The 27,728-nt window shown below is 43.5% G+C and overlaps 1 protein-coding gene across 1 annotated transcript; it reads left to right on the top strand.

The window, feature by feature from the left end:
• Positions 1-912: 912 nt before the first annotated feature.
• On the top strand, positions 913-26,879 carry nlgn4xa (neuroligin 4 X-linked a). The gene is made up of 5 exons (XM_026301729.1): positions 913-1,049; positions 17,715-17,900; positions 19,741-20,530; positions 25,985-26,311; positions 26,351-26,879. The coding sequence occupies exons 1-5, from the start codon at positions 929-931 to the stop codon at positions 26,877-26,879; spliced, it is 1,953 nt and encodes a 650-aa protein (XP_026157514.1). The 5' UTR covers positions 913-928.
• The last annotated feature ends 849 nt before the right edge of the window (positions 26,880-27,728 follow it).

Below are 27,728 nucleotides of genomic sequence, written 5' to 3'. Positions count from 1 at the left end.
CCCTGTTATTCCTCTTTATAGAATACACTAGTTTCAGAATAAAGGACCTTACCCTTAAATAATACCTTAAATAGAGGCTGATTTAATCGCTGATATGTAAATATTTAAGGGATCTGAAATCCTTAAGATTTTATGATGTTAATCCTTAAGATCTACTGATAGGTCAGTGTTATTTACAATATATCTTCCTCTTTAACCCAGTATGGTTGATGTGAGGTTGTCTGTCTTTGTGTGTTTCTATGTGGCCCTGCGACAGACTGGTGACCTGTCCAGGGTGTACCCCTGCCTTTCACCCGAGAGAGAGCTGGGATAGGCTCCAGCAGATCCCCGTGACCCTGGCTTTCAGGAAAAAGCGGGTATAGAAAATGGATGGATGGATGGATGGTTGATGTGTATACTGTACTATCATACAGATATACTATGGGAGTAAGCTCAAATAATTAATTTCCCTTAACTTTCTTCATTTCGCTGCAATTTTTCATACTATCGACAACCCAACGGAACTTTTTGCTTTGTTTTTTTTTAATTCACTTTTCTATTTATGGTGTATATATGGTGCATATATTTTGTTTCTTATTAAATGTCCTTCATGACAAGACCTAAGGATGAAAATCCAGGAGCTGCATTAAGGCCTGAAAAATCATATCACCATTAAGTGAAGCCTCTGGGATAATCGCTTTGCATCAAGTTTACTTTGTTCATCTATACATACTTTTTAATGAGGTTAATCTTATTTTAACTTTACATCCCATATAATGTAACACAGAAAAAATACTAGAGTAAAAGTACCTCAAATAGTACAAAAGTATAATTTGTTACTTTTTCACTGCCACCTTCTTGTCATTGACTGTATTGTAAAAATTGCGGAAATTTTACTTTCATGTTGTTGTTTGCAGACATCCACGATGAGAACGGGTTAAAGCCAGTCATGGTATACATCCACGGGGGCTCCTACATGGAGGGGACCGGCAACATGATTGACGGCAGCATCCTGGCCAGCTATGGGAACGTCATCGTCATCACGATCAACTACCGGCTGGGAGTTCTGGGTGAGTCCACTGATCCTGGATGACCGATTTAATTATTAGCCACACCGCTCTTTTTCAGCAGCCGGCTGGGCTTTTCGGGGCATACACACAGGGGCGGGTGGTTGACACCTTGTTAAGCTCTTTTAGATTACGTTTTGGCCTTTAATAATATAGGAATTACTCATGCTCTGTATGGATGCCCGATAATTTGCCTTCCTAGCTGCTGGATCGTGCTAATGACGTAGGTTTTCTATCTTTGCATTCTTCTCTTTATTACAAATGGCTGTATTACACTGCAGCCTTGGACGACAGCCCCCGCATGCAAATGAAACAAAGATGCTTATATTTGCATCCTTTTCACTTATCACTCTGCAGCATAAAAACATCAAGCGGCCTCAGATTCCACAGTGGGAAAATTGATCCGTTGTGATCTGAGCCCGTATCTCCACCACAAGTGCTGCGCATATTATGTTGTTCCTGTCTGTAAGATGAAAGTGGTTTCTGGCTTGCACGGGGAGGCTTTATCTTGCCTTTGACAGAAAGGTTCGGCTTCTGAACATCTATTGGAAGAAACTGTCTGAGGCTGATAGCATTTATCAAGCATTTTGAAGGAAAGAGTTTGGAAATTTCAGCCACTCTGTATTGAAATCCCTCTGGGGTGGGAGCCTAGCAGTAACCGTTTCCACCAACTCTTGTTAAAATTGAACTTTGCTGTGGAAATGGTGGCTGAAAAACACATTCTCAAAAAAGCATATCTCACCTTTTTTCTAAGCGGACTTTCAAGAGATTTCAAGAGAAGTTCAGCCCTCGGGGGGTTTATTTACTGAGCCAGAGACAGAGCTGCGTAAGTCGGTGGGATGTTTGGGAAGATGGGTGACGTGAATGGGTGATGCAGTCGAGCTCATCTGACTGCTGTGCGTTAGCCTGGGTTTAGCACTATTAACCATAAATTTATGCTCAGATTTATTATTTGCAGCCATGAATCTGATGCATGTACCGTGTGGTGCTCCCTGCTGTTTGTGATGTGGTTCACTGTCTGCTGAAGTGAGGCCACGGTGCATCCTACTGCTCTGCTCACCATTTGTTATAAGGCCAAGCTGTCTGCACCAGTCACTATATTTAGTCGCCTGAGAGCCGGAGGGAAAAGGTGTTCTGGAAAAGACTGCGGACAGTAAAAACAGACGAGGGCTGAGAATGCAGGGAGAGCAGAGAGAACGCCTGAAAGGCATGGGGGGTCTAAGCCGGGCTGCAGATTTTTGATGCACAGTACTCGTTGTAGTCTTTGGAGGGAGGTTGTTATGTGCACAGAGCCAAAACAGAGTGGGCCCAAGCATATTATTACTTATCCCCAAACCTTCCAGGGAAAAGCGCCAAGTAGCAGTTTGTATGCTGCTCTTCAACGGGTGTTAGTCCCCCTCACACTCTCTTTTATCGTGCAAGAAAAAAAAAAATACAGTTTCAAAACATGTTCTATAAAATATTCATCTCACCTTGGTGAGATGTCAACATTTGTTTTGCCTATAAACCCTGGCAGCATTCAGTCTTGCAACAAGGTTTGTGGTGTCCTCAAATGTCAGGTCTTAGCTGCCAATTTTTCCCCCCGTGCAGCAAGTCGGGGGACTAAAACGTGGGATGCTTAGATTCGCATGTGTTAGGGCGCAAAGTGTCTGCTAAATGTCCCTATAACTGCTCGCCTTGTGGTTAGCGAACAATTTGGATACCTCCGGCTGCCTGGAAAGGTGCCAACGTGCAACGCTGGCCCGGCGCTGCAGCTTTCGATAGCGGCCGTGCTGGCAGGGTGATAGACGACAGTTGTGACTGGAGTGACAGAAGTCATCAGACACTCATCACCCCTCACCACTTTAACCTCACACACACCCTGGTGGACAGCTGTCAGTGGCTGTATTGCTTACAGGAGACTGCATGGTCAATTTTCTTGGTTTAATTCAAAGGGACAACTGTACTATTCGTATAGCGTGATACTACAGAGGTACTTCGTGTGCAAAGCGTTTATACAGTCTAATCTTGCACCAGCAGTACTGAAGGCAATGGAATCCTAACCAGATTCCATTTTCTACTGATACAACCAGGAATTGCTGTTAACTAATATAATTAGCAAGTAACAAAGATGTTGATAGTGCAAGTATTTAATTTAACAACTAAAATATTCAAATCTGCTCAGTTGCCACAGCATTGTAAAAAGTTACAATAAATGTATAATGTATTTTAATTACAACAAAGCTTTATTAAATCAGTAAATAAATTGTCTCAGATCACACAAGGGATTTTCACATATCTGAGACCAAATATGTTCGAAATCGAAATGTGCTCAACACTTTTTATTGTGTTGAGGTTTTTACAAGTTCAAAGTATTTTTTTGATTTTAAGTCTACAGCTCTGCTGAGCTTATGTTTAGATTTGCTCCCAGAGCATCTGGATGACCAACTGATGGGCTAAAAGGTGCAGCTAGCTCTGCTTCATCACTTCAGACTTGTTCTGCTTTGGTTTCTTTATATTGGCAACGTACTGGTGCAGGCCCAGGTGGATGTGGGCCAGGTCCCTGTGCTATCAGGGACCCCCCCCCCCAGACAGGGCGGAGGGTCGGGCACGAATCTAAGGGTATCCGTATGATCCATGCTCTTAGGGAAGGTCGTGAGTCAGTGGCACTCTACATCAACAAGGGTTTGATCAGTGTTTGAAATTTTTTCAGGCCCCCAGGTTGCAGCCTGTTAGAGTGGGTCATGAGAGTGGATAGATTTTGGTGCCAGCAGTTGTGGGTGTGGGGTATTTGGTGGTGGAGGGGATGGAGGAGCCTGGATGAGCTCTGTTGGATAATGCTGAGTGCCATCTGGCTTCAGGATGCTGAAGCTTCATTACGCTGCACTGGGGCAGAGACACATGGCACTCTCCATTTTGTCTCCATCTACCCCTCCCCACCCCCCCTCCCACTGTGGCCAGACGTGAGATGACTAGTGATGAAAATGTGCCTCATTTACAAAAATGTTCCCCTGGTTGTCTTTTCAAACAATCCTCACCTGCCGTCCACTATCTATATCATTCTTTCTTTCATTTCCCTCTGTTTTATTCTAATCTGTTAGTGGCCTCTCTCGTAGCCAGAGGACAGGCACTCAGCCTCCCAGCAGCCTCCTCTTCCTCCTACTTTATGATTCCTCTGCAAGGACGACCATCGCCGGGAGGAGGTCATTACCACTCCGCGTGAGGAGTGGGTTGGAACGCGCCATCGTCGCACAGCGTCTCGAGACAGTCCTCAGTATCCACTCCTTGTCATGAGTCATGGGGGTGAGGTGATTCCTTGTGACATGACACAGAAAGGCAGAGGGCTGCAGCTGCAGCTCGCATCCCGCTGGAGGGGAAAAGAAAAAAAAGAAAAAGAAAAAAAAGAAAAAGACATCCTGCAAAAACCGGCTTTTCGTCTTGGCAGGCACACATGACGAAGGAGTCATCTGCCATTTCTCCAAAACAGTCATTAACATGACAAATGGTGCTCTGTGTGAGCCACTGTCTTGGTCCTGACTAGTCTGCAGCCCCTGTTACTGTAGCTTCCATTACATTATCCGTCCACCTTTATGTGACAGTGAGAAGCTTAGTCTTATGTCTCTGGGATATGTACAGAGATAGTGTCATGGTGATGGTTAGCCTAGCTTTGTGTAAACAAGGGAAAACAGCTACTTGTAGCCTGGCCTCTATCAAAATAATAATAAAAAAAACTCTTATAAAACCCCTTAAAGGGTTAAGGGCGTTAGGATTAGTGGTTAAGACAGCAAGTAGCAACCAAATAACGGATTAGCTGTGTTATAAAAACGCTCAGCCTAGTTTTAATTACCAATGATGTCATTTGTTAGTCATCAGTTACTAGTCATTAAGTCTTGATTGAACTTGGTCTTGGTTCCAGTTCACTGGAATGTAAACCATAACCTTTTATTGAGGGGAAACCTGCCAAATGATGCAAAAAAACACCTAAAATGATCATCTGTAATTATCAATTATCAAGCGTCATAAGACACCGCAAACCCATTCAATTAAATAGAATCCAGAATAGCTGTTTCCAGTCCCTGGGTCCTGCTCTGCATTCATGATACAGATATAAGATCGCTATCCATCGCCATATCTCCCCCCAGTGAAAGAAAGCAAATGTGGATGTTGAAGGATTCTTTTTAAAATGGCTCCTCTTCCCTCTCCATCTCTTGCTTCACCCCGTTTTTTTTTTAAAATTTTGTGGGAATGTTACTTCTTATATAACCCCCGGCTTGTGTGTTTTCTAACCAAACCTGGCTTTTAAAGGTCAGCGTTGTCACAGCTCTGTGCTCAGACCTTCATTGGGATTCCAAACCAAAAAAAAGCAAACCGTATTGATATTCATTGATATTCGAAGGCGTGTATTCTGTCCTGACTTTGCCATGTGAAATAACTAAGGGAAAAAAAAGAAAATATAATGCAACCACGGTGTTGGACTGTCGTCGACTGAGGAAATGTCACAATTTGAGGTGTTTATTACCGTCGAAGCTGCTTTCCGTGTGGACAGAATGCAACAGATGAGCGGGAGGGACGTGAAAAAAGCCCAGATGTTTTTTTTTTGTTGTTGTTTTTGTTTTTAATCCACAGAGTAAATGGACATCCCTGCTTGGACGCAACCTGCACACGGATACGGCTGTCCACGGCTAATAGCAACTGATAAAATGACCAAAAACAGGATGCTTTTTTTTTTTTTTTTTTTTTGAGTAAACCTCTATGTTGTTTTCAATCTCCGGCAGCAGCAGCAACAACAACAATCCCTTGTAAGGGTTTAAGTGAAGGCTAGTCAAGATAATTGCACGCTGCAAATGAATTTTCAGCAATTACATCTGGCGACGTGGCAGGCTAATTTTATTCGGACTAAAAGCGGCACAGCAGGTCCGAAGGATAATGAATGGGATCATCAAACAGCTTATCCAAAATGGACATTCGGACAAAACAAAACAAATACACACACACACACACAAAATCCCCAGAAAACATCTAAATCAGAGAGTGACAGCAAATATTTACCTTTTAACCACCATTTATTCTGCAACTTACAGAGTGGTGGCAGTTGCTAGTAGCACGTCGGAGCGGTCCATTTCCCATGCTGCCTCCTGGGAGTGCATGAGTCACTTCCTGCCTCCCTGCTGCCATATGACATTCAAGTAACATTTCTTACGGACCCACATATGGGTTTCTTAGCATAACCACGTTTATTGCTGCCTCCCCCAGCAGACTGCAGCGTAAGGAGTAAAAAAAGCCATCTCTGCAATTTTTTATATTGTACATCATGGTCATTAAATGACCAGTCGAACTTATTGTCTAGGTGCAAATCTAAATATCTGTAGGCTGGGACCACTTCAATGTCCACACCACAAATGACTGGATAAGAAGGAGGCTTAGACCTTCAAAAATCCACTACCATCTCCTTGGTTTTAGAGGTGTGCAGTAGAAGATAGTTTTTGTAAATCCAGTAACTGAAGGATTTTATCAGGACTCTGTACTCCTCTTCCTATCCATTCCTGATACAACAGAAAGGTTAAAAGTCCATCCATGGTTCTCTGGTCTAGGGGACCTTTGATCCTTTTAGAGCCCTCTTCCTGCACATCTATGGTTTCTACTGAGTCATCAGATCAGGAAATGTGCAGATAAAGTGATTTGTTTTATGTGTAAATGTGATGTTTTGATTTCATCTTTTTACTGTAATTAACATAAAAATTATATTTTTTTACAATTTGTGTGTGTGGGTGTGTGTGTGAGACAATTATCTAGACATCACATTAGCATTTTATTTTCAAAGCGCATCGATCTGCACAGTTTAAGGTGTCACTGAGCCTCGGGTCCTGGAATCTGAATGACAGCTGAGGGTGAAAACCATAATAGGGAAACAGTAAACAGTGCTGAGGAGGGGCGACTGCTTTTGACAGCTTCATTCCACCTGACTCAAAGGTGACCGCGAATGCACCACCACTGTCACTGTGGGATTTAAAATCCCAACTCACATGGCTGTTGACCAGGGATGTCTGCATAAAGACACACAGTTCATAAAAGACACCACTTCCTTAGCTGTGCTGAGAGGCAAAAGCTGCTGTCTAAAGTGGTCTTGGGATCTCCTCCTCCAGGCTCCAGACACAGAGAATTCAAACCTGTCAATGTAGTCAGAAGTAACCCGCTCAGTGACCCAACGTGCACCCCCACAGATTCCTCATGAAAGATCACTTTCCAGCTCCAACCACGCAGAATCCAATGCAGGCAACTAGATCATTTCCAGAGCTGAAATGAGGGTTTTGAGGTAAACTTTTTATTTTTTGTCACTCTTGCGAGACCACTTGGGGCTGGGTGGGAGGGTGGTGGTGGTGGTGGTGGGGGGTTCTTTTCCATAACGGCAGAGCGCTCCTGGCGCCGACCCGCGGTGTGAGCAGCGAGACCACCAGAACAAGTCGGGCCTCTGCTGAAAAGTCGTGTGGGCTCATTTCCATAATATCCGCTGGAGATGGGGGTGAGGTGTGTGTGTGGGGGGGGGGGAAGGGGGGTGGAGCATTCCCCAGATGCAAAGCTGATTAAAGAGCAATGTCGCTCGACAACTCGAGGGCAGAGAAGGAGAAGAGCTAGATGGCCGACCACCAAGTGGGGCAACACTGCTTTGATGTTCTGAAGACACAAGCGTGGAGGCGGCGGTGGCTGCTGCTTCTCTCCCTAATTAACCAATCTGAATTCTAATGAATGTGCATGATGAGCTCCTCCACTGATATAACCCAAGTTATTAACCCGATAATACTGATTTGTTCTCTACATGTACCTGACCTTTATGCATCACTACACGCTTTTGACCTACATATCACAGAAACGCTATAACATCCATCTACCAGTAATACACAAAATAACCACACAACTTATTAGTTTAACTTTTTTTCTATGACTTATTGTTGACTTCTCAGATTGTGTGTAATCACTTGAATTCCTCCTGTAAAAATGCGAAGAACTGCTCTTACAGAGCTTCCAAATGTGCCAGTGTCAGAAAACAAGACTCAGCGCACAGTTCATGTTTTTGTCAAGGTGGGTCCGTGACCGGTGGCGATGTGAGAGGCTTCTGCTGGCAGTGGAAATGATGAAGCAGCTTAGTGTACTGGAAGAACAGCGCCGGCTGCCAGTCTCACATGGTCCGGGCTTCGACATCCCCATTCTGAACTCTATTATTTGCCAAAAAAAACATAATCCTCCTGTCGAAAATGAGCAGCGCTGTACATGACCTGCGTTTTGACAGTACATATGCAGAGGCGGGGACCCTTCTCTTTCCCTGTACAAAGCATCCAGGCATGAAAGGCATGTTCCTCTTCTTGTTAGGGAAACTACGACATGCACAAAAAACACTCCAACAATTTAAGGGCCTTTTGGTATTGACTAAAGAGATGCATTTTGTTGACTTTGCATTTGTAATACCGTATTTTCTGGACTATAAATCCTGCTTTTTTTAGTGCTCTAGCTTATCCTCTTGGCAAAACAGAATATATTACTGTATCACCTAAAAAGTAAAAATGCTTATGTTTGGTTTATACTCCAAAGGGACTTTTTCTTTCGGTTCTGTTCAACAAAGTCGTTTTTGCTAATAGCAACTAATATTCCATTGCGACTTACAGTCCAGAAAATACAGCATATGGGTCTTTTTTCTCTTCTTCTGTGTTTTCAAATATTAAATATTCAAATGTTAAAACTGCAGTGTGTGTATGACAGATTTGGTGGCATGTTGTGGTGAGACTGCCCCCACCTCCTCATCCCTGTTTCCAGGCTCAAGGGAGGGTACGGTGGTTGTGTCACCTTTAAAACAAAACATTATTCCCTGTCTACAGCCAGTGTTTGGTTTCATCTATTCAGGGCTACTGTAGAAAAGAGTAGAAACAAGCCCAAAATGGCTGCATCCATCAAAGGGGACCCGCTCCCTATGTAAATTTAAAAGGCTCATTCTAAGTTGAAGCATTAGCATTATTATGTAGACAGTTGAAACAAAATGGTTTACATTTTCTCCCATATATGCACCCTGAAGATGTCATAGTGACACCAGGGTATTTTGAACTTGATGTGCGGATGATCTGAGGTGTTTATCAGGAATGGAGTCTAATAACATATGCTATCAAGGTGCATCACGGGAGCAGTAACTTTTGTAGTCTGACTCTTAAAATAGCTTCAAATTTACGGTTGCAGTATATAAAATTTGGTTTAATGCCATCTCGTTGTGATACTGCAGACGATCCAACCGAACCTCCACCCCACCCCGTTAAAACAAAACCTCAAGCCCTGTCTAGAGCCATTGTTTGGTTTTGTCTTTGTTCTGGGCTACATGGCTGCCTCAGTGGAAGGTGACCTGCTCCCTATGTGGATTTAAAATGCTCATTCGAAAATTAAGAAAATGCAACAGTTTGTCCCGGGCGATTACACACTAATGACAACATATTTATGAACACTATATCCTGTTTCTACTAATAAACCCCTCTAAGTATTACACGTTGTACCTTTAAGAGCAAGTATAGAGGAAATGCTGGGATCTTAAAAATAGCCTGTATCCTGTAATACCTGAATTCATCCCATATGACCTGCCTGAGATGAGTGATGTCCTGTTCTCTCTCGTAGCACTCTGGAGGCCCTGAGTGTCACGCTGCTGCACTTCACTGCATTCATGTGTGATAATTAGAAAAGCAGCCACTAATCCCAGCCAAAACAATCATAAAGGGCAAGGTGTGACATTAGAAAACAGCCACAACTTCAGTGCAAAAAGAGCAATGTTTGCCACTCTGACAATTAAGATATGCTATTTTAGAGGTCTGTAAATCGTTCTGAGTGAGTATTTTAACATCATCTACATATTCCGTTAATGGAGCACTGATGTTAAGGTTTGTTTTTCAGGGGAGAGAGGTGCCAGATATGACCCCGACAGCTTGGATGAGCTGCTGCGCTCTCGACAAAGAGGATTAGCAGCTACTTTTACGTGATTGCATATTTAGTTTGGTATCGATCCCCCCCCGTGTGATTTTTCTCAGCTTCACGACCCAAATGTGTTGACTCAAAAATGACAAGCCAAGGCAGAGACAACAACCCTCTGCCACCAGTGGCCTACGTAGTCAATTTAGATGTGTAATCATAGCTATTGATTGTTTATCCTATAGAGTTTCTCCCCTCTAAACACCACATGGCTGTGATTTCATCAGAGCTGCTTGGTTGAAGAGAACCTCTGCTGGAACTCCTAAACCCCTCTTTTGCGGCGGAGGTCAGTTTTCTCATCTCCCCTTGATTGATTTTTTTCAAGTCAGAGTGGACAACTGAGGCGTTTTATGGTGGAGTTTGACAGCTGAGGGAAAAAACAGCAGCCGTGTTGAAGCTTTATCCGAGAAACGACAACGCAGCTGTATTTTCTGTTTCCTCCTGATCGGCGTTGATCTTCCTCTGCCCACCAGACAATCTTTACTCTACTGAAAGCATTCCTCCCTCCCACGCCTCTCCCCATCTCTGTCTGTCTGACTCTTCTGAGACCCCGTGTGTTCTCCTTTTTATGGTCACTTCTATCAGTTGGCCAATCGCTCTGACTATAAATGGTAAGACAGCGCTGTGGAGGCATTCCTCTATTAGAAACCATTCCTGTTGAGAAAATATATAAATACTGACGGTGTTTTAGCAATTCCAGAACCATCTTATATTAACTCACAAGAGCTGTTTTTGAAGAAGCACCACGTTATCATTCTTCCCTATAAGTGTGCAGTTCTTTCCCTGCCACTGGCTGCCTCACAACCCCCCCCCAAACTGGAATATTTCCACCCTCCATTCGTCACAGTCGGCTAGGTGCCCTTTTCATCAAATGCTGCTGCCCCTAAAAACACACCTTTGGTGATTGTGGCCAAAGAACTCAATTTTAACTTCATCTGTCCACAGCACTTACTTCCAAAATGACTCTGGCTCATCCAGGTGTTGCTTTGCATACGTCAGGGACTGGCTTTTGTGGTTTCTTCTACCTCTTTGACCTCTGTGGCACTGCAGGCATTGGCAATGAATAAAAAGACAGATACATTTTGAAAAAAATGTTATGTAATTTATTGTGTGCTACATATTATATATATTGGAAACAGACTGGCTTTATTACCTTTGAAGGTACTGTGTGAAATATCTAAAGGGATCTATTTGCAGAAATGGAATATAGTATTCATAAAAATGCTGTCAATATGTAATAACCAGAATATACCAACTTTTGCATTTTCTTAATCTTAGAATGAGCCTTTTAAATCTACATAGGAAGCTGGTCCGCTTTCATAGAGGGAGCCGTGTTGGGCTACCATAGTTCTACAGTATACCAGAACAGACAAAACCAAATACTGGTTTTAGACAGGGAGGGTGGCGGGGTTGTAGGCTGAGGTGTGAGGGAAGCTCGGTCTGCTTTCTCACCACTAGATGTAGCTAAAGCGATCACATTTTACACTTTTAAATATAAAAAACATCAAAATAAACAAATATATTTATCTAGAGAAAAAGAAAATCTGGTTGCGTGCGCTGTCTGGAGACCAAAAGTGATCTCTGCACAATCTAACTACAAGTCAATGCTAGCACTAATGCTAACGGAACCAGTGGTTAACATTGTCTAGATGGCCCATCACATTTAAGTTAATGAGAGGAGAGAAGAGCTGTTCTTGGTAACTGGAGGCTATGTTGGGAGGATCAGAGTGTCTTTTAAGTTCCTCCCAAGTTGTCGATTGTGAAGTTAGCAGGGACGTGGGTATTATCAGCTGGCTGGTCCACGTGTCATGGTTGACCCGTTAAGCCCTGATGGATGTGATAGCGCAGCTTTTGGAGGACAGATGGCGGGCTGTGCGGTGAGGTGACGGTAGTGGGCTGAAGTGTGTATGTGCACCCAATATGTATGTGTGTGAGGACAGCTGATGAACAAGGGGATTTAATGCCTTGTGACCCAGATCTAGCCATGAGCAGTGATGTGTGTCCAGTGTTCAGTGCTGGAGTAGGTGGATGTGGATGTGTGTGCAGCTCCACAGTACAGTACAATATGGATACAGTGTACTGTCTTTTTACTGCATAAATCTGCAACCACTCCTGAGCTTTTCAGCACTATAGACAATCTGCGAGACAGCAAAGAATAGCAGTGACTATAGAGACATGATGACAGCATGAGTTGAAGCTACTCCTCCTCCATCACTGTCACCCAGCTGTCCCCCCACCTGGACGAGCTGTCACTTCGAGGGAGACCCGTCCTCCCCGTGCTCCTCGCCACAGTCAAGTGGATTTGCCGCACACAGGCTTGATACCTGTGACAGCTCTGTCACACATCATACACCCCTGCAATATGTATGACAAAGCTGGGCACAGAGGAGTCCGAGGGGGAGTCCGAAGAGGGGGCGCGGGCACTGACCATGGTCTCGGCTGGCAGGGAGTTTGTTAAACCTTAGATTTCCACCTGTTTTTTTTTTTTATTTTATTTTGCTGCCTGACAACTGACAAGTGTAAAGTACTGAGATTTACACCTTCACTGTGTCCACATATGAAAAGATATTTTGCGTGAGAAATATTCTGAAGAATATGGTATTACAAGTAAAAAGCCTGTAGTCAAATCAAGGAAAAAAGGAAAGAGAGAATGAGGGAAAACAAAAAGAAATATTTAATATTTACTTGGTTCATTTCCACCTCTGATAGAAAGTCCTCTGATTTTTGCTATTAGTTCACTTCCATCCTCATCAAAGAAGCACCACATGTAAAAATGTCTGCAAACGTCAGTGCAGTAAAAGTCAAATAACTGGAACTGGCCTCCTCGCCCTTCTACTAGTATCCTGAAGCTCTGCTTTTATCCGCCGGTATGACTAAGTGACTCCTTCACTCTCGTTTAAAAAAAAAAAAAAACCCTGTTTCCTGGGGGCCATCATGCACAGAAACATCTACATGTTTCATTTCAGAAACTTATTCCTCTCAGTATGCCCTCATTCCATCCTTTGCCGAATGCAGATCTGCCATGGCTGGCTAGGTTTCGGGGGCAATTTGGAAATCAAAGGAGGGGGAGGGGGGGATTTGACATCCCCGCTCGACTCAGCTGCATGATGGGAGGGGGAGGTTCTGATTTTGGACTTTTTAGAATAATTAAAGGCTCCTTTGTAGAAATGCAAACAATACATTAGCACATATAAGAATATCAAATGGGAATTTGCATGTTCTGAGTCAGACTGAATTACACTGAACATGCCTTGAAGTGAATAAAGTCGTGGATTTTCCATTCTGATGGTCCTTTAGTCAAGAGGTGAGTCAGCACTTAAAGAATACAAATGGCGCATATTGAGACCTGCTTATATTGTTTAAGGAGGAGTAATAGCCAAAAGTGCTTTTAGTACATGCACAGCTACGGCTAATGAGACATTTCAAGTCCAGTAATGTCGCCGGCTTTATTTACTTACCGTACAATACCTTGCACGCTGCAGCAGCCTTCGAAATGCCTGCAGCGTGCACGGCTGCTTGTTCCTGTGAATTGTTTGTGCACTTCTGCAAGCTGTGCAAATGCCTCCCCACGGATGTCGAATAGATTCTAATTAGCTCTGCAGAATTTAATGAACATACGCCGGCGGACCGCTGGGGTAGCGCCCTGGCTGAATGGACGTGTAACCGATTGCACTTTTCCACAGTTGAGAAGGGCCCCCCTCTGCGTCGGAATATCTTTATAAATTATGAAGGTTTGCTTAAATTTCAAATTGATTTACCTCAACCAAACCCATTTTAAGTGGACACAAATTGGGTTGCATCCGAATCCAGGTCTGTGTGCCTCTAAATCAGAGTGAAGGGCTCATACAAACCATCTCTAAAGGGGCTCAGAGATTTGGTGGCATTAGGGTTCACTATCACGCTCCACGGAGCTAGATTGCTTTAACACCTGCCTGGAAAAATTCAGCTCTGGCAACTCCAGAGGATCAGGAACCCACCGGGGGTCACCAACTTTAAAAATCACAAACTATTCCTTAAATACACTGCATAATGCATAGTAACTACTTCAAGGGAATGATGTCAAATGACATGAGAGCGATTGTCTCAGTGTGTCAAAAACAGGTGATGTGGATTTTACCTGGAACTTAAACTTCAAGCTTTGCCTTCCTGCCTCCCACCAGAGGTAAATAACAGCCTGCAGTAATGGAAAAAGAAGTCCCATTAAACTGGTAATTAGCTACATAATAAAGTCGCAGCAAGACAAAACTGCAGAGCACGTGTTGTTAAACATGATTGACAGTGCTGTGTCTTAGCGAGCACTTTTAATGGGATTTTGGAGTTGGGGGAACTAGGGGCAAACTGACGCCGGTGTTAGGTCTAGTCTGTGGAGACAGGAAATAGCCCGCCCAGCCACGGCTAATCAAGTTGTAGAGGAATGTCCATATTTGTCAGTCATTATCATTATATAGAGTCACTGAGTGGGACTCGTTGCTCTGCTGTCACATAATGTGACCCTCAAATTCACCGGCGTAGGCTGACGCACTCTGACAGCTCTGGCGTGGTTTGGTTCAGTAGGATGTGAGGGTGGGGGTGGTTATGTTCAACACCAGGCATCATTCCTCCGTCCTAATCACATGCGTCAGCCGCGAGGAACCCGAGCCCGACTTTGACCGTCTCCTCTGCACCTTCCCTTTGTTCCCCGAAGCCGCCTGGCTCGGCCGCCTTGCCGTCTGACGGGCAGGAGCTTTGGCCGAGCTTCGCCGACCTTGCTTATCCCAAACAATTCCCTTCCCATCATCCCCTTCTGATATTTAATGTTTTACCTGGGGGGCTGCTGGACAACCAGAGAGCACAATTAACTACTATTACCATCATGTTGTCAGTGCGTTCTGCCTCTCCCCTTAGATTTGTTGATAAAAGACCTTTTCATTCCTGCTGTATTAAAATGAGTGAGGCTTTTTGTCATTTGCATTTACTTCTGTCAGTTAAAGTGTCTGGATAGAATCTGGATAAAATTTAAGAATGTATTTACTTATGTTTAGTCACATATATGCATCCCCACCAGTCAGACCACATATCTGTTTTTCCAACCTGCTCCTGCCCTGGACCCACTAGTAATGCGACAACAGCAGCAGAAGAACATCTCTACCTTGATGGTTCAATTACAATTACAGTTAGTAACTTCAGCTCCGTTACCACAAAGGACAGGAGCCTGCAGGGGCTGTTTCTAAGGAGCTGATGTAGTTACAGGCAGAAGGAGCGAAGATTATTCATGGATGCATTTGCACCTTTTCAACCATCTGGCTAGGGTGCATTTCAACCCACCTGCAAACAAAATCTTTCCTGCCAGGTCGCCGTCCTGTCTGCAGAGCTGCATTGCCATTTTCACTCTTTGTCATTTGTGTCACTCATGCAGCTCTGCTGTCAAGCGACGCGGCTGCTTTTTAAAAACAAACCGTGTACAATGACGTGCCGTGGCATTTAGATAACTCTCTCATGGTATTTCCAGGACTTGGTAAACAAACAAAAAAAAAAAAAAGTTTCATTTGGAATTTCAGCTCTGATATTTTGTGCAGATTAAGTCGGTTCAGCTGCCCCGCATGGAAACCATACCCGTGTTTGGCCCTGCAAACACATTTCTGTTGTCAGGTGGAAATCTCTTGTGTCTCCAAAAATGCCAACACTTCATTGACTTGTTAAATCTGACCGCATGGCTTTTGGACTTTATCCAGTGGGGTTTGCAGGTTTGGATGGGATGGAGCTCTGCCTAAATATTGAACTTGACAATGTATTTATTTGACTGTTAGTATAACAGACATATTTTTTGGGGAGAACAGATTGTCTCAGATTATATGCCAGATCTGCCTAATAAGAGCAAACCTCAAAAATTAACTGTGCCATTCAAACCTCAGGGTTGTGTCCACTCTGACCTACATAGTGGCCCAGCCCAGCCTCTCCCCCCTCCCAGCCCCTGTCAAGGCAGCATTAATACAAATAAGGGAAAGAGTGGATTAATGCTTTGCTTCCAGAGCAGCCGTGGGGGTGCTGCCAGTGATGGAGGGGGCTTCCTTTTGGCTCGCTAACAACACAACCAAACCCGACATGGTAGTTTCGATCATTTACTAGCTCTAAAACTCTCTTTGTGTGAAAATATTGGAGAAAAAAATGTTTGTGTCCAAAAATCTTCGTTACCCAAATAGGATCGAAGTATTATTATTATGTTACATTAACCGAGCACTTATCTGTCAAGCACAACTGTAAAAAGTGAGGCCGGTTGAAAGGCTGGACAGCGTTTTCATCATAATTCACCGCTGCAGAGGATTTTTTTTTAATGTGAACCATTAGAGTGTTTTTCCATTTTGGTATTGACAGTTCTCCTCTGGCTCTAATTCCCCCAGCGAATCTCCGACAGGCGCAGCGCGAGAGCAAAACACCCCAGTTTTAACCAATATTTTGCTCTTTTCTCTCCTTACATTTAAAGCTGCTATGCTGCGTTCATAGACATTTGTTTTGCTGAGTTGTGACTGTTTTTCCTTTAAATATAAATGTAACTACAGGTCCGTCACCTTTGTGTGGTGAGGTGTGATGAGATGGGGGCAAAGAAAAACAGAGGAGACTGAGGGGGGAAGAGAGGGGAAAGTGGAATGAAGAGGGGAGAGCAATGCCAGGACCTGCGGTCATCCCACGGGGTGCGTGAGGCTGCCAGAGGCGCTGTAATCCTCCCCACCCCTGCTGCCCTTCATTCCCTCTCGACCTCCCCTTCCAGCCTCAGCATGACAAACCAGATCTGCTCTCTATCAAAGAGCCACAGGGCTACCTCTCCTCTCTTTCCTCTTTTCTTTACCCAGCGGTCCTCATCCTGTTTGTCATGTACACTTGGTCAGCTTGTAAGGATGGGCTGTCCCTGCCAGGCCTGGCCACCAAGCTCCCAAGGCCTGGCACGAAGAAGCCACCAGTCTCCCCGCACCCCCACCCCACCCCCGAGCAGCAGCATTTAGAAAGCTACTTAACGGGTTTAATTTAGGCGCGTTTGCTAATTTGTCCAATTTCTCAAGATTGGGTTCCAATCGAGTGCCAGGCCGGCTGGTCTGGCCCTCGACCGTAAGCGATCTCTGCTGGCCAACCAATTTAGGAGTCACGGGTGATTTCATGTCGAAAGGCCTTCTGCATGCTTCACTATTTGTGTGCTGGCAGCAGAATTCAATGCTTAATGCTTTACAAACAGACGTGCTACTGTCCTGAGCATTGATGGCGGAATATTCAGAGATATTTCGGTGTAGTGAAGAAGACATTATTGGAGATCGTATATAAAAAAACATTCTCTGTCTTCACGATAAAAAAACAGTAACTGGAATCACATACTGAATATTAAATTCTGCAGAGCAAGGTGACTGGCTGCCATATATACAGGGGACAGGCTAATGGGGACCAGGTGAAAACAATCAGGAGATAAAGACCAAAGTAAAGCTAGGAAACACAACAGGGAAACACAGGAAATGTGGGAATTAACCAAAATAAAAGCCCAACACAGGAACTTCTCAGAGGATCACGACATGTTTACATCCTGAGGTAATCTGCAGCAATTCAAGCATCATGTATATATTATTATTTGATGCATAGTTTTATATGTTATTTTTAAAAAAAATGGTTAAGAAGAACAGCAGGACATGAAATCTTGAGATCTGATTTTCTCTTGTTTGTTTTTTTTTCAACCAGGGTTTCTAAGCACAGGAGACCAGGCAGCCAAGGGAAACTACGGTCTGCTGGATCAAATCCAGGCTCTTAGGTGGATCAAAGAAAACATCCAGGCCTTCAAAGGAGACCCGAAGAGAGTGACCATTTTTGGCTCCGGCGCCGGGGCGTCGTGCGTCAGTCTGCTCACCCTCTCGCATTACTCAGAAGGTATGTGTATCTCTATACCCAGCACACGGTGGTGAGGGGGGGTTTGCTCACACGTAACGGACGTTTTCATCATTTTGTCATCATCTTGTCACGTATTCAGTCATTCGATGATGTGTTCACTGCCATGCCTATCAGTCGTCTGTCAGTTTCCCTCGTCACGGCACTGCTCTGCACATCAGTGTCATTTCATGCAGAAATGTGTACCAACATGCCCTCTCTTAGTCGGCTTTTGTAAAAAAAATGTGAGAAAGCATGGTAAAATTCAATAGTTGGATTCAAAATGTTAGTATTTAAATTCTCCTGCAGGGAAGTTCGAGTTGTTTCTCTTTCTTATCACATTTAAAACTTTTCTAAATTACAGAATCCTAGTGAGGGATTGAAATCTCAGCAAAGAGAACAAATACAGCAGGACAAAGACTAATAAATGAGCATTGTCTTTTTGGTCGAAACCAGTTTGGACTCTGTCTCAAAATGGCCTGGACTGGTATGCGGCAGCTATTTGTAAACCTGTCACTAAGTAAGCACTGGCAACGATCAAACGGAATCCCAGATAAGCACAAAAAGGTAATACCACTTTAGCTGCACGATACATAGTACTTTAGTAGCATTAGTTATGCAAATAGCATACTGTTTTCATCTGATCACCACATGTCAAGACAACCAGCATGCACTGGTTAAAAATTTCTGTGACTGTACGCAGTGGAGGATAAGGAACGGATGGGAACAGATTCTGGATTACCATACTGTTTTTTTTTTTTTTTTATGAATATATGTATGTATTTTTAATGGAATATTTAAATAGACTTCCCAAATATCATTCTCATAGTAGTATATAGTAGTATAAGGCCGTGGTTGTCAAAAATGAATAGCTTAGGGCAACACACAATCCATAAGACAAAGATATGGAGGGTTGGATTGCAAAAAAGAAAAAAAAAAAGGAAGTGCTGCTTGCAATTCCCAAGCAATTTTACCTCTCCATGTGGGACAAAATACAGCTTTTGTGAAAAATGCCCCTTCCCACAAAATAAACCTTTTCTTTTTATCTAGCTGATAGAAGTCAGCTGGGTTTACCTTATAGGCAATCAGGAGACTTCCTGTTCACGCTTTTGCTCTTACATTGTGGTTTATTAAGTCTGTTTCTTTTTTTTTTTTTTTTTTTTCATCTTCTACTTGAGGGAATAGGAATGGCTTACTTTACATTTAGATAAAAGTCTTCGTGTTTTGATGGGCGGCAATCATGAATGAGAGAGTCGACAAACACCCCGCGCCCTGCCAAACGTTCGCGGTGATGTATAATGCATCACTCAGCGAGGTAAATTGGAGCGGTGCTGTAAAGCTGCCATGAGGACGCCAGTACCACCGGCTTGCGCATTAGCAGACGACACACTGAGGTCATAAAACACGTTCTGTATGTAGAGTTTTGAAGAGAACGTCTGACTTGAGGTTTAACTGATACTAAAATAAATTTAAAAAAAAAAAAAGCCTATATGAGGCTAACCCGGCCTTGTGAGGGATGTGTTCTGTGCTCAAAATGTACTTTTCAAGCCGGCCTAGTTGAGTCATCAACACTGTGTGTGTTTGTCTGTGTATAAATAGCACTCTCTGAAGCAAAGACATACACACTATTCCAGCGTTCCTAGTGCATTGTGGCCTACTTACTGATTGGCAGTCCTTCAAATTATGCTACTAGTATTCCAGGATGAAGAAACTGCCTAAGGTGTCGCTGTTTTTATGTGCCGCTTTGTTCATTAGGGACACAAAGGCGTTAACGTCAATATCCTGAATCATCATTTTTATTATAGTGTTTTATGTGACTCACTAATACCAGCTTCACTCTCAGATCTGTTCCAGAAAGCCATCATCCAAAGTGGCACGGCGCTGTCCAGCTGGGCGGTCAACTACCAGCCTGCCAAGTACACCCGAGCCCTGGCTGAGAAGGTGGGGTGCAACATGTTGGACACCGTTGACCTGGTGGAGTGCCTGCAGAACAAGAACTACAAAGAGCTGATCGAGCAGTACATCACGCCGGCGAAGTACCACATCGCCTTTGGCCCTGTGATTGATGGCGACGTGATCCCGGATGATCCTCAGATCCTCATGGAGCAAGGGGAGTTCCTCAACTATGACATCATGCTGGGGGTGAACCAAGGGGAAGGGTTTAAGTTTGTCGACGGCATCGTGGACAGCGAGGACGGGGTGTCTGCTAACGATTTTGACTTTGCTGTGTCTGACTTTGTGGACCATCTGTACGGCTACCCAGAGGGCAAGGACACACTGCGCGAAACCATTAAATTCATGTACACAGACTGGGCAGACAAGGAGAACCCGGAGACCCGGCGCAAGACCCTGGTGGCTTTGTTCACCGATCACCAGTGGGTAGCACCGGCGGTGGCCACAGCTGACCTCCACGCCCAGTACGGGTCACCCACCTACTTCTATGCTTTCTACCACCACTGTCAGAGCGACATGAAGCCCAGCTGGGCCGACTCAGCCCACGGTGACGAGGTACCGTACGTGTTTGGAATCCCTATGATCGGTCCCACAGATCTGTTCAACTGCAACTTCTCCAAAAATGATGTGATGCTGAGTGCTGTCGTCATGACCTACTGGACTAACTTTGCTAAAACAGGGTGAGTGCTACCTATTCTCGGGTTTTCTTTTATTTGCATTCATGCTACCATCAACCACCTGTGTATCTGCCAGATATACACTGACATCTAATGCATCATAATTTTAGAAGAAACCCTTTTGGCTCACCATCATTGTGTTAAGTATGTAAAGTTGCATGATTATGAGGGAAAGAAAAACCTACCAGATGGACTATATGGACTTTAGATCTCAAAAAAACTCCAGGATCTTGACCTATAAGATTCTGGATGAAGTCTTGATAAACTGTGTTTTGGCTGACCTGGGTGCTTTAGATTATTATGAACTGTTTTCAGGCATTTTTCAGCAATTTATTGCACTTTTTTTTGGCAGGATAACTCTGCTAGACAACATTTTTTATAGCAGAGTGTTTTTATGCCTTAATACATGTCTGGAGGTGATCTTTAAATCCTACAGAGCTATATTTGATGCTCCAAAGACAGATTTAGGGTGAGGTTTAACAAAAAAAAAAGGTTTTGTTTTGATTAGTGTTTTAAATGATTAAATCATAAGTCAATGAGATCAAGTGGAGGTTAATAAAACAAGCCAAATCCTCCTCCCCGGCGCTGCAGCAGTGCCAGATTTGATGACAGGATTTGCTGCGAGTTTATATTTGGATCACGTTTTTTCTTTCATGCACCTTGAGATTAGGTATCTGGGTGTTTGCAGCCCAGTCATACTGAAAATTCACTTTAAGGTGAATAAATAAAGTCTTGATTAGCTTCACAGGCTGTAGCATTCACTCCCCCTGCTATCTATTTGGCTCCAATCCAGTTGGTGCCTGAACAGCGGGGGGGGGGGGGGGGACTGGTTTCGTTACAGACATTTTGGGAAGCTGCTTTGTTTTTTGTTTTTCTGTGTGCTTACAATAAGGCAAGAGTGAAAGCGAATTCATCACCGGGAGGGCAGCCATTTTTCACTCTTTGATACGTCTCCTGTCGTGAAATGCAGCAGATTGATGTTTTGAAACTTTTTGTTGATGCCGTTACAAACGAATTGGACATTTTGGATGGGCACACGAGCCACAATGGATTGTGCCGAACACCTGGCCACAGCAAGGATTTTAGAAATACACTGGGTCAACAGTCCAAAGGGCAAGAATAAGCTGAACCACGGGGGCTATTAATCCCCCCTTTTTTTTGTTCCAAATGTGTTTGTGTGCAACGTGCAATGAGTTTTTCCAGCCTCGGGTTTTGCTGAACGACATTAATTAGATCATTTGTCTTTAACATTGTCGTTTAGTTTTTCTTCCTGGAGGAAAATTGCAAATGTGGATGTATTTTTTTAAGATTTCATTGACTACATTAACCCTGCGTCGCTCAGCAGAACAGTTCAAAATTTGTTGGAGGTGAGGTCAGGAACATGTAGAGAGTGAGAACAAGCAGGCGAGTAATAGTGTAATGTCAGCACATTTTCTATTTTGCGTTTAGATGCATTACTCAGCTAAAAAAAAAATTTTAAAAGATACATACTCGGTGTACTGCAGCTTTTTTAATCTCATCTGCTGCCTCCACTCCAGACAAGTGACTTTTGATATTTAGTCCAGCCAGGAGTGTTACATTACAGTGTAAAGTGGCATCTTTATACAGTGCAGTACATATATAGCACGAGGGCCTGGAGTGCTTCTTAATGCTCAGCAATATAATGTCAGAGCCTAAGCGGAATAATAAACAGTATAAAGCTTGTAATATCTATTTATCATCTATCTGTATATCTACCAATCTGTCTATAGGCCATATATTAATCTATCATCAATTTATCTAATCTATCATCTATATACATGTGTGTGTGTGTGTGTGTGTGTATCATCTATCTAATCTATCATAGCTTTTTAATCTTGTTTATTGTATATACTGTAATTTCTGTGTATATGTAAATATGACGGACAGCCAGACAGACAGATAGATAGATAGATAGATAGATAGATAGATAGATAGATAGACCCCTGCGAGCGGTCTTTGTCTCCTTCAAGCTTGGGTCCTCTACCAGAGGCCTGGGAGCATGAGGATCCTGTGCAGTATCTTAGCTGTTCCTAGCACTGCACTCTTCTGGACAGACATCTCAGATGATGCTCCTGGGATCCAATGGAGCCACTCTCCCAGAGTCGCTGCTCTGAGGGGACCGCTGTTGCCTTCACCTTCTTTTCAGCCCTTGGTATTTCTCAAGTTTCTCATGATCCTTGAGACTGCCACTATCACTACGGCCTTGTTCTCCCGTTCATCCACCACTACTATTCCATTACCAGTTTGTCAGTCTGTAGCTGGAAGTCCCACAGCCTGGAGTTTCCCACTTTGATCCTGGGACTTCCAGCCCATGCTCGGCACAGATGTTTCTCTACACTATGCCGGCCCTTTGGTTATGGCGTTCCATGTATGCCCTGCCTGCTAGCATCTTACATCCTGCCTGATTGTCTCAGAGGTGTCTTTGCACACCCTGCATCTGGGGTCCTGCCTCTTGTGGTAGACCCCAGCCTCTATTCCCCTTGTTCCTGTGCCATGATTAGTGCCGATGTGCTGTCTTTCAGTCCAGCTTTGACCGGCCACTGCTAGGATTTTTCAATATCTTCTTTTTCCATCTCCTGGGGTTTCTGCTGCCTGAGGTAGTCACTAAACACGTCACCACAAGGGACCCATCTACCTGATGTACTCATGGATCTTTGTTATTTCATCCTGGGTAGTGGCTCCACTCCTCCCTTCCGCTTGGTGTACAGTCTCAGGATCGTGGATTTGGGGTGCTATCATGCTAGTTTTAATTTTATTAAGGTGGTTAAAAAAAGTCAACACCTTAGATTGACAGAGCACTGAGTTCAGGATTAGCTCAACAGTACAATTATGGATGTACTACTACTCCATTGAAGCAACTGTAGGTTTTTGTATTGTTTATCAGACAAATTAAGCTATTTGAGGACTATGCTTTGGGCTCTTTAACCCTGTGATAACCATCGGTAATTGTATCTATCATTCTGTAATAAAACCCATAAGTCACTTTAGTCACTACATGGAAAAAAAGAACTGAAAAAGTTCTATGTGAATGACATATAATAGTCAAAAGAGAGAAATCATTCCTCTAACCAGTATATTTATGATGGAAAAAGTCACGCAGCAGTTTATGGAAAGCTGCTTTTTCCACCCACATTTAAACGCCGCTCGGGTGTCAGATGGTGCAAGGTAACACTGAATGCATTACAGCCCAATCAAGTCCTTGAAAGCATCTGTTCCAACATTTTGGTGACATGCATCGCAACTGTGAATTTTCAGTTTTCATACACCTGTCAGCCTGAGAGGAGTACAGATTAAGCATCCCAACCTTACAGCAGAAGTCACTATTATTATCCACAGATTGGATTCCTGATGGAAACAGTTCGGTGGGCAGGGAAGGCCTCGAGCAATATCTTTTTTTTTTTCCTCCTGTTTTGTTTTTTTAATAAATTCAGCAGCGGAGGAGTGACATATTGTTCCAGCATATGCTAGTGCTGAGATGACAGGCCTTAAATGAAAACTGCTTAGCAGTGCCTTATGTACTGTATGGTTCCATATGTAGCCACCAGTTGGAAGCCGGACTTTTGCATTATGCTCAAGTGCAGCCTATTTAAAGTGAGAACCATATTAGACAGAGTTATTAACATATTAGACCGATCTGCTTGCGTTACCTTTAATGGATCCCCCATAGCTGTTACCTTGGAAACTCTTCCAGAGGTCCATTTTCAAAGAAATCCACTATTGCCCTATTTTATGATTCAATGGAATAAATCCTGTATTTATTCTGTATATTCAGTTATGAATATCGCAGAATCCTAAACTGAAAAATGCATGTATGAACATGTGTGTATGTCATGTCCTGGTATTTTGAGTTTCCAGTTATGGACTTTTGTTTTGGTTTCAGGGTTTCCTGTTGCACCTAGTGAGGTCCTAGGTAGTTTTATGCTCTATTATTTGAATTTCTTGCACCTGTGTGTGTGTGTTCTCATGCATATATACCCCCATGTTTTTGTTGGTCTGTTTTGGAGGATTAACGTTAGTGATGTCGTTGGTGTTTGCACCAGAGAAATGAGGAAGTTTGAGTTTGTTTCTGCGCCAAGCGGCGGAGTTTAGAGCTTTGTGTATTCGATGCAGAGTGGCGGATTCTTTGTGTCGCTTTCCACACCAAGTAGCGGAGTTAAGTGTTTTTACCTGTTTACGCCGAGTGGCGGACTTTCTAGAGGACTGTGTTTGTTCTTGAGTGCGGAGAGTATTGTCCTGAGAGTAAAAGAACTGTGTCCTGCATTTGGGTCCTGCTTCAATCCACCCACATCTTAACAATATAGTTTGAGAGTCTACATAAACAAGAATGAACTGTGCTGTGACGGTTGACTTTTACGTCCCCAGATTGGATTTCTTTTAGCCAAAGTGCTAACTACTGCAACGCTACCTGAGCTAATTTTGTTTCTTGAAACGTAAATACCCTAAACATTTGCAAATGAAAATCAGTTATTAGGTATTGAACGAGGAATAAGCTTTATACTGTTGATTAGTTCAATATGTTCTGGGTGGAAGGTTGTTACCTTGCTTGGTTTTGAACCAGGACCCTCCTTGCTATGAGACAACAGTGCTAACCACAAAGCCACCATGCTTCTCCATTATTATATTCCACTTCGGCTAATAGATCGCTCTGACCCTTTAAGAAATCAACACATGTATCTGTGCAGGAGTTCATTGGGGAAACAAGATCGGTCTTTCCTATTAAATATTTAGATACACACCCTCACAGATATCAAAACACCGGAGTGTGTCGACTTCAAGGCCATAATCCAGCCTTCCCTCCCCCTCCACCTCTCCATAGTTAATGAAAGGTCTCCCACAGAAGTCGCCAGAGAGGCCGCTTTCCAGACTCCCTAAAAATAAATAAATAAATAAATAAGAAATAACACATTGGGTAACGCTGAATATTACAAACATGTGATACCAAACCTGGAAACATGTTATTGATGTATAAAAGACAGAGAACATTTTGTCAGCTTCTGAATTCATTTTCTGAGTCACCATGAAATGCATTAGAGCGAGCTGAAAAAAAAAAAGAAAGGCTTTGACTTTCTTAAGATGTGGCTTGTGCAAGTGTCACAAATTAGCACTAAGTGAATCTAACAGGCTATTATTTTTCTGAGTTGTGTTACCCCGCTGCTTTAAAATGATTTTGAAGGAACAGCAAATTTACAGTTGCATGAAAACCCGTTTTTAATATGGTCATTATGTTTTAAGTTTTAAGTGGAAAAAAAAGTGGATGTAATGTTTAGCATCTTTCTTTTATGTGGCATGGATACATATATATGATTGATTTGGTGAAATGTATTAATTATCCAGTTTTGTATTCTTGACTGTGTAGAACAGATACACAACTGTTGTTTTAACATGATTTCATTTTTCTGATTTTTATCTTTTCTGTTTCCTGTTTTCCTCTTTCAGAGATCCGAACCAGCCAGTTCCACAGGATACAAAGTTCATCCACACAAAGCCCAACCGGTTTGAGGAGGTAGCCTGGACAAAGTACAACCCCAAAGACCAGCTCTACCTTCACATTGGCCTCAAACCTCGAGTTCGAGACCACTACCGGGCCACCAAGGTCGCGTTCTGGTTAGAGTTAGTCCCGCACCTCCACAACATAAATGAATTTTTTCAGTATGTGTCCACCACCACCAAGATACCTCCACAGGACACCACCCCTTACCCTTATACCAAACGCTTCCCTGGCAAAAATAACTGGCCCTCCACCACCCGTCACCCGGGGGTCCCGTCTGCAAACACCAAACAAACCACCGACCAGCGCAAGAGCGGTGACTTGACTGATGAGTCAACCGTGATGATCGAGACCAAGAGGGACTACTCCACCGAGCTGAGCGTCACCATCGCGGTCGGGGCCTCCCTGCTTTTTCTGAACATTCTTGCCTTTGCCGCGCTTTACTACAAGAAAGACAAACGCCGGCATGAGTCCAACCGCCGCGTCCCCACCCCGCAGCGCAACTCCACCCCAGCTAATGCTCCATCAGCCGCCAACGACGTGGCACATCTGCAAAGCGAGGAGCTGATGTCGCTGCAGATGAAGCAGCAGCAGCTGGAGCACGAGCACCATCACGAGTGCGAGTCTCTGCAGGCCCACGACACGTTGCGCCTCTCTTGCCCGCCCGACTACACCCTCACCCTTCGCCGATCGCCCGACGACATACCGCTGATGACGCCCAGCACCATCACCATGATCCCCAACTCACTGGCTGGCATGCAGCCTCTGCACAACTTCAATACTTTCGGTGGCAGCCAGAACAGTACCAACTTACCCCACGGCCACTCCACCACACGGGTATAGCTCTGCAGGGACAGGGTGGTGCTGGATTTCCTCCGGGTCAGCCACTAACCACACCCGGCAAAGATGAATGACCAACTGTGTGAAGCACAGACTCCTAAGTCTCACAAGATGTTATTTTGCTACCATGCCTTCTTGAAAAGTGTATACAGTAAAAATTCATCATGAACCCATGAAAATATTCAAAGTGAATGTTACTTTAGGAATAACTCTATTTGGAGCCAAGCTTCATGGAAGGATCTCAAGGAGTTTTACCAAAAGAAAAAAGACAACCAGGGGATGGATGACTGTTAATATTCTTACAACACAAGATGAACAGTTTCTGTGTGACAAAGAAGCCTTTGGCAGAGGCTTTTGTGCCATAAATACACAACAGGAAGAGAGAGGCAACACTTTTAAAACCTAAGTTGGGCACAAAATTCTTCACCCCAGCCTGAAATGTATTTATGAAAACTTTGGGGGAAAAAAAGGAAAATGTTATATAGTTGTACGTGGGATTCTAAAATTTTAAAAAAGAAAAAATATATTAAAAGAGCTCCTATTGCTTTTATTTTGGCTGAATTTTTTTTTTTTTTTTTTTAGCTTGTGCTTTCTGTTGAGGTGCGTGTAAATATATATGAACATTCTTTGTTCTTTTTTTTTCATGATTTTTTTCACAGAACGACCAAAATGCGAACACAATCCCATCCTCGGAGAGTTTGCGAACCGTGAGTCCGCAGGTCATCACATGCAGTACTAGTCTTGTGCGTTGCTTTTGCGTCCACTTTTTTTTTAGACATTGCATGTCCCAGGAAGAGCTTTATTCTTTTTTTTTTTTTTCTCCAGACATGCCTACCCTCTGAGAAAGAGGAC

This window comes from Mastacembelus armatus, chromosome 2 (genome assembly GCF_900324485.2).
Source record: "Mastacembelus armatus chromosome 2, fMasArm1.2, whole genome shotgun sequence".
Lineage (NCBI taxonomy): Eukaryota > Metazoa > Chordata > Actinopteri > Synbranchiformes > Mastacembelidae > Mastacembelus > Mastacembelus armatus.
This window is presented reverse-complemented; position numbering and strand designations above follow the sequence as displayed.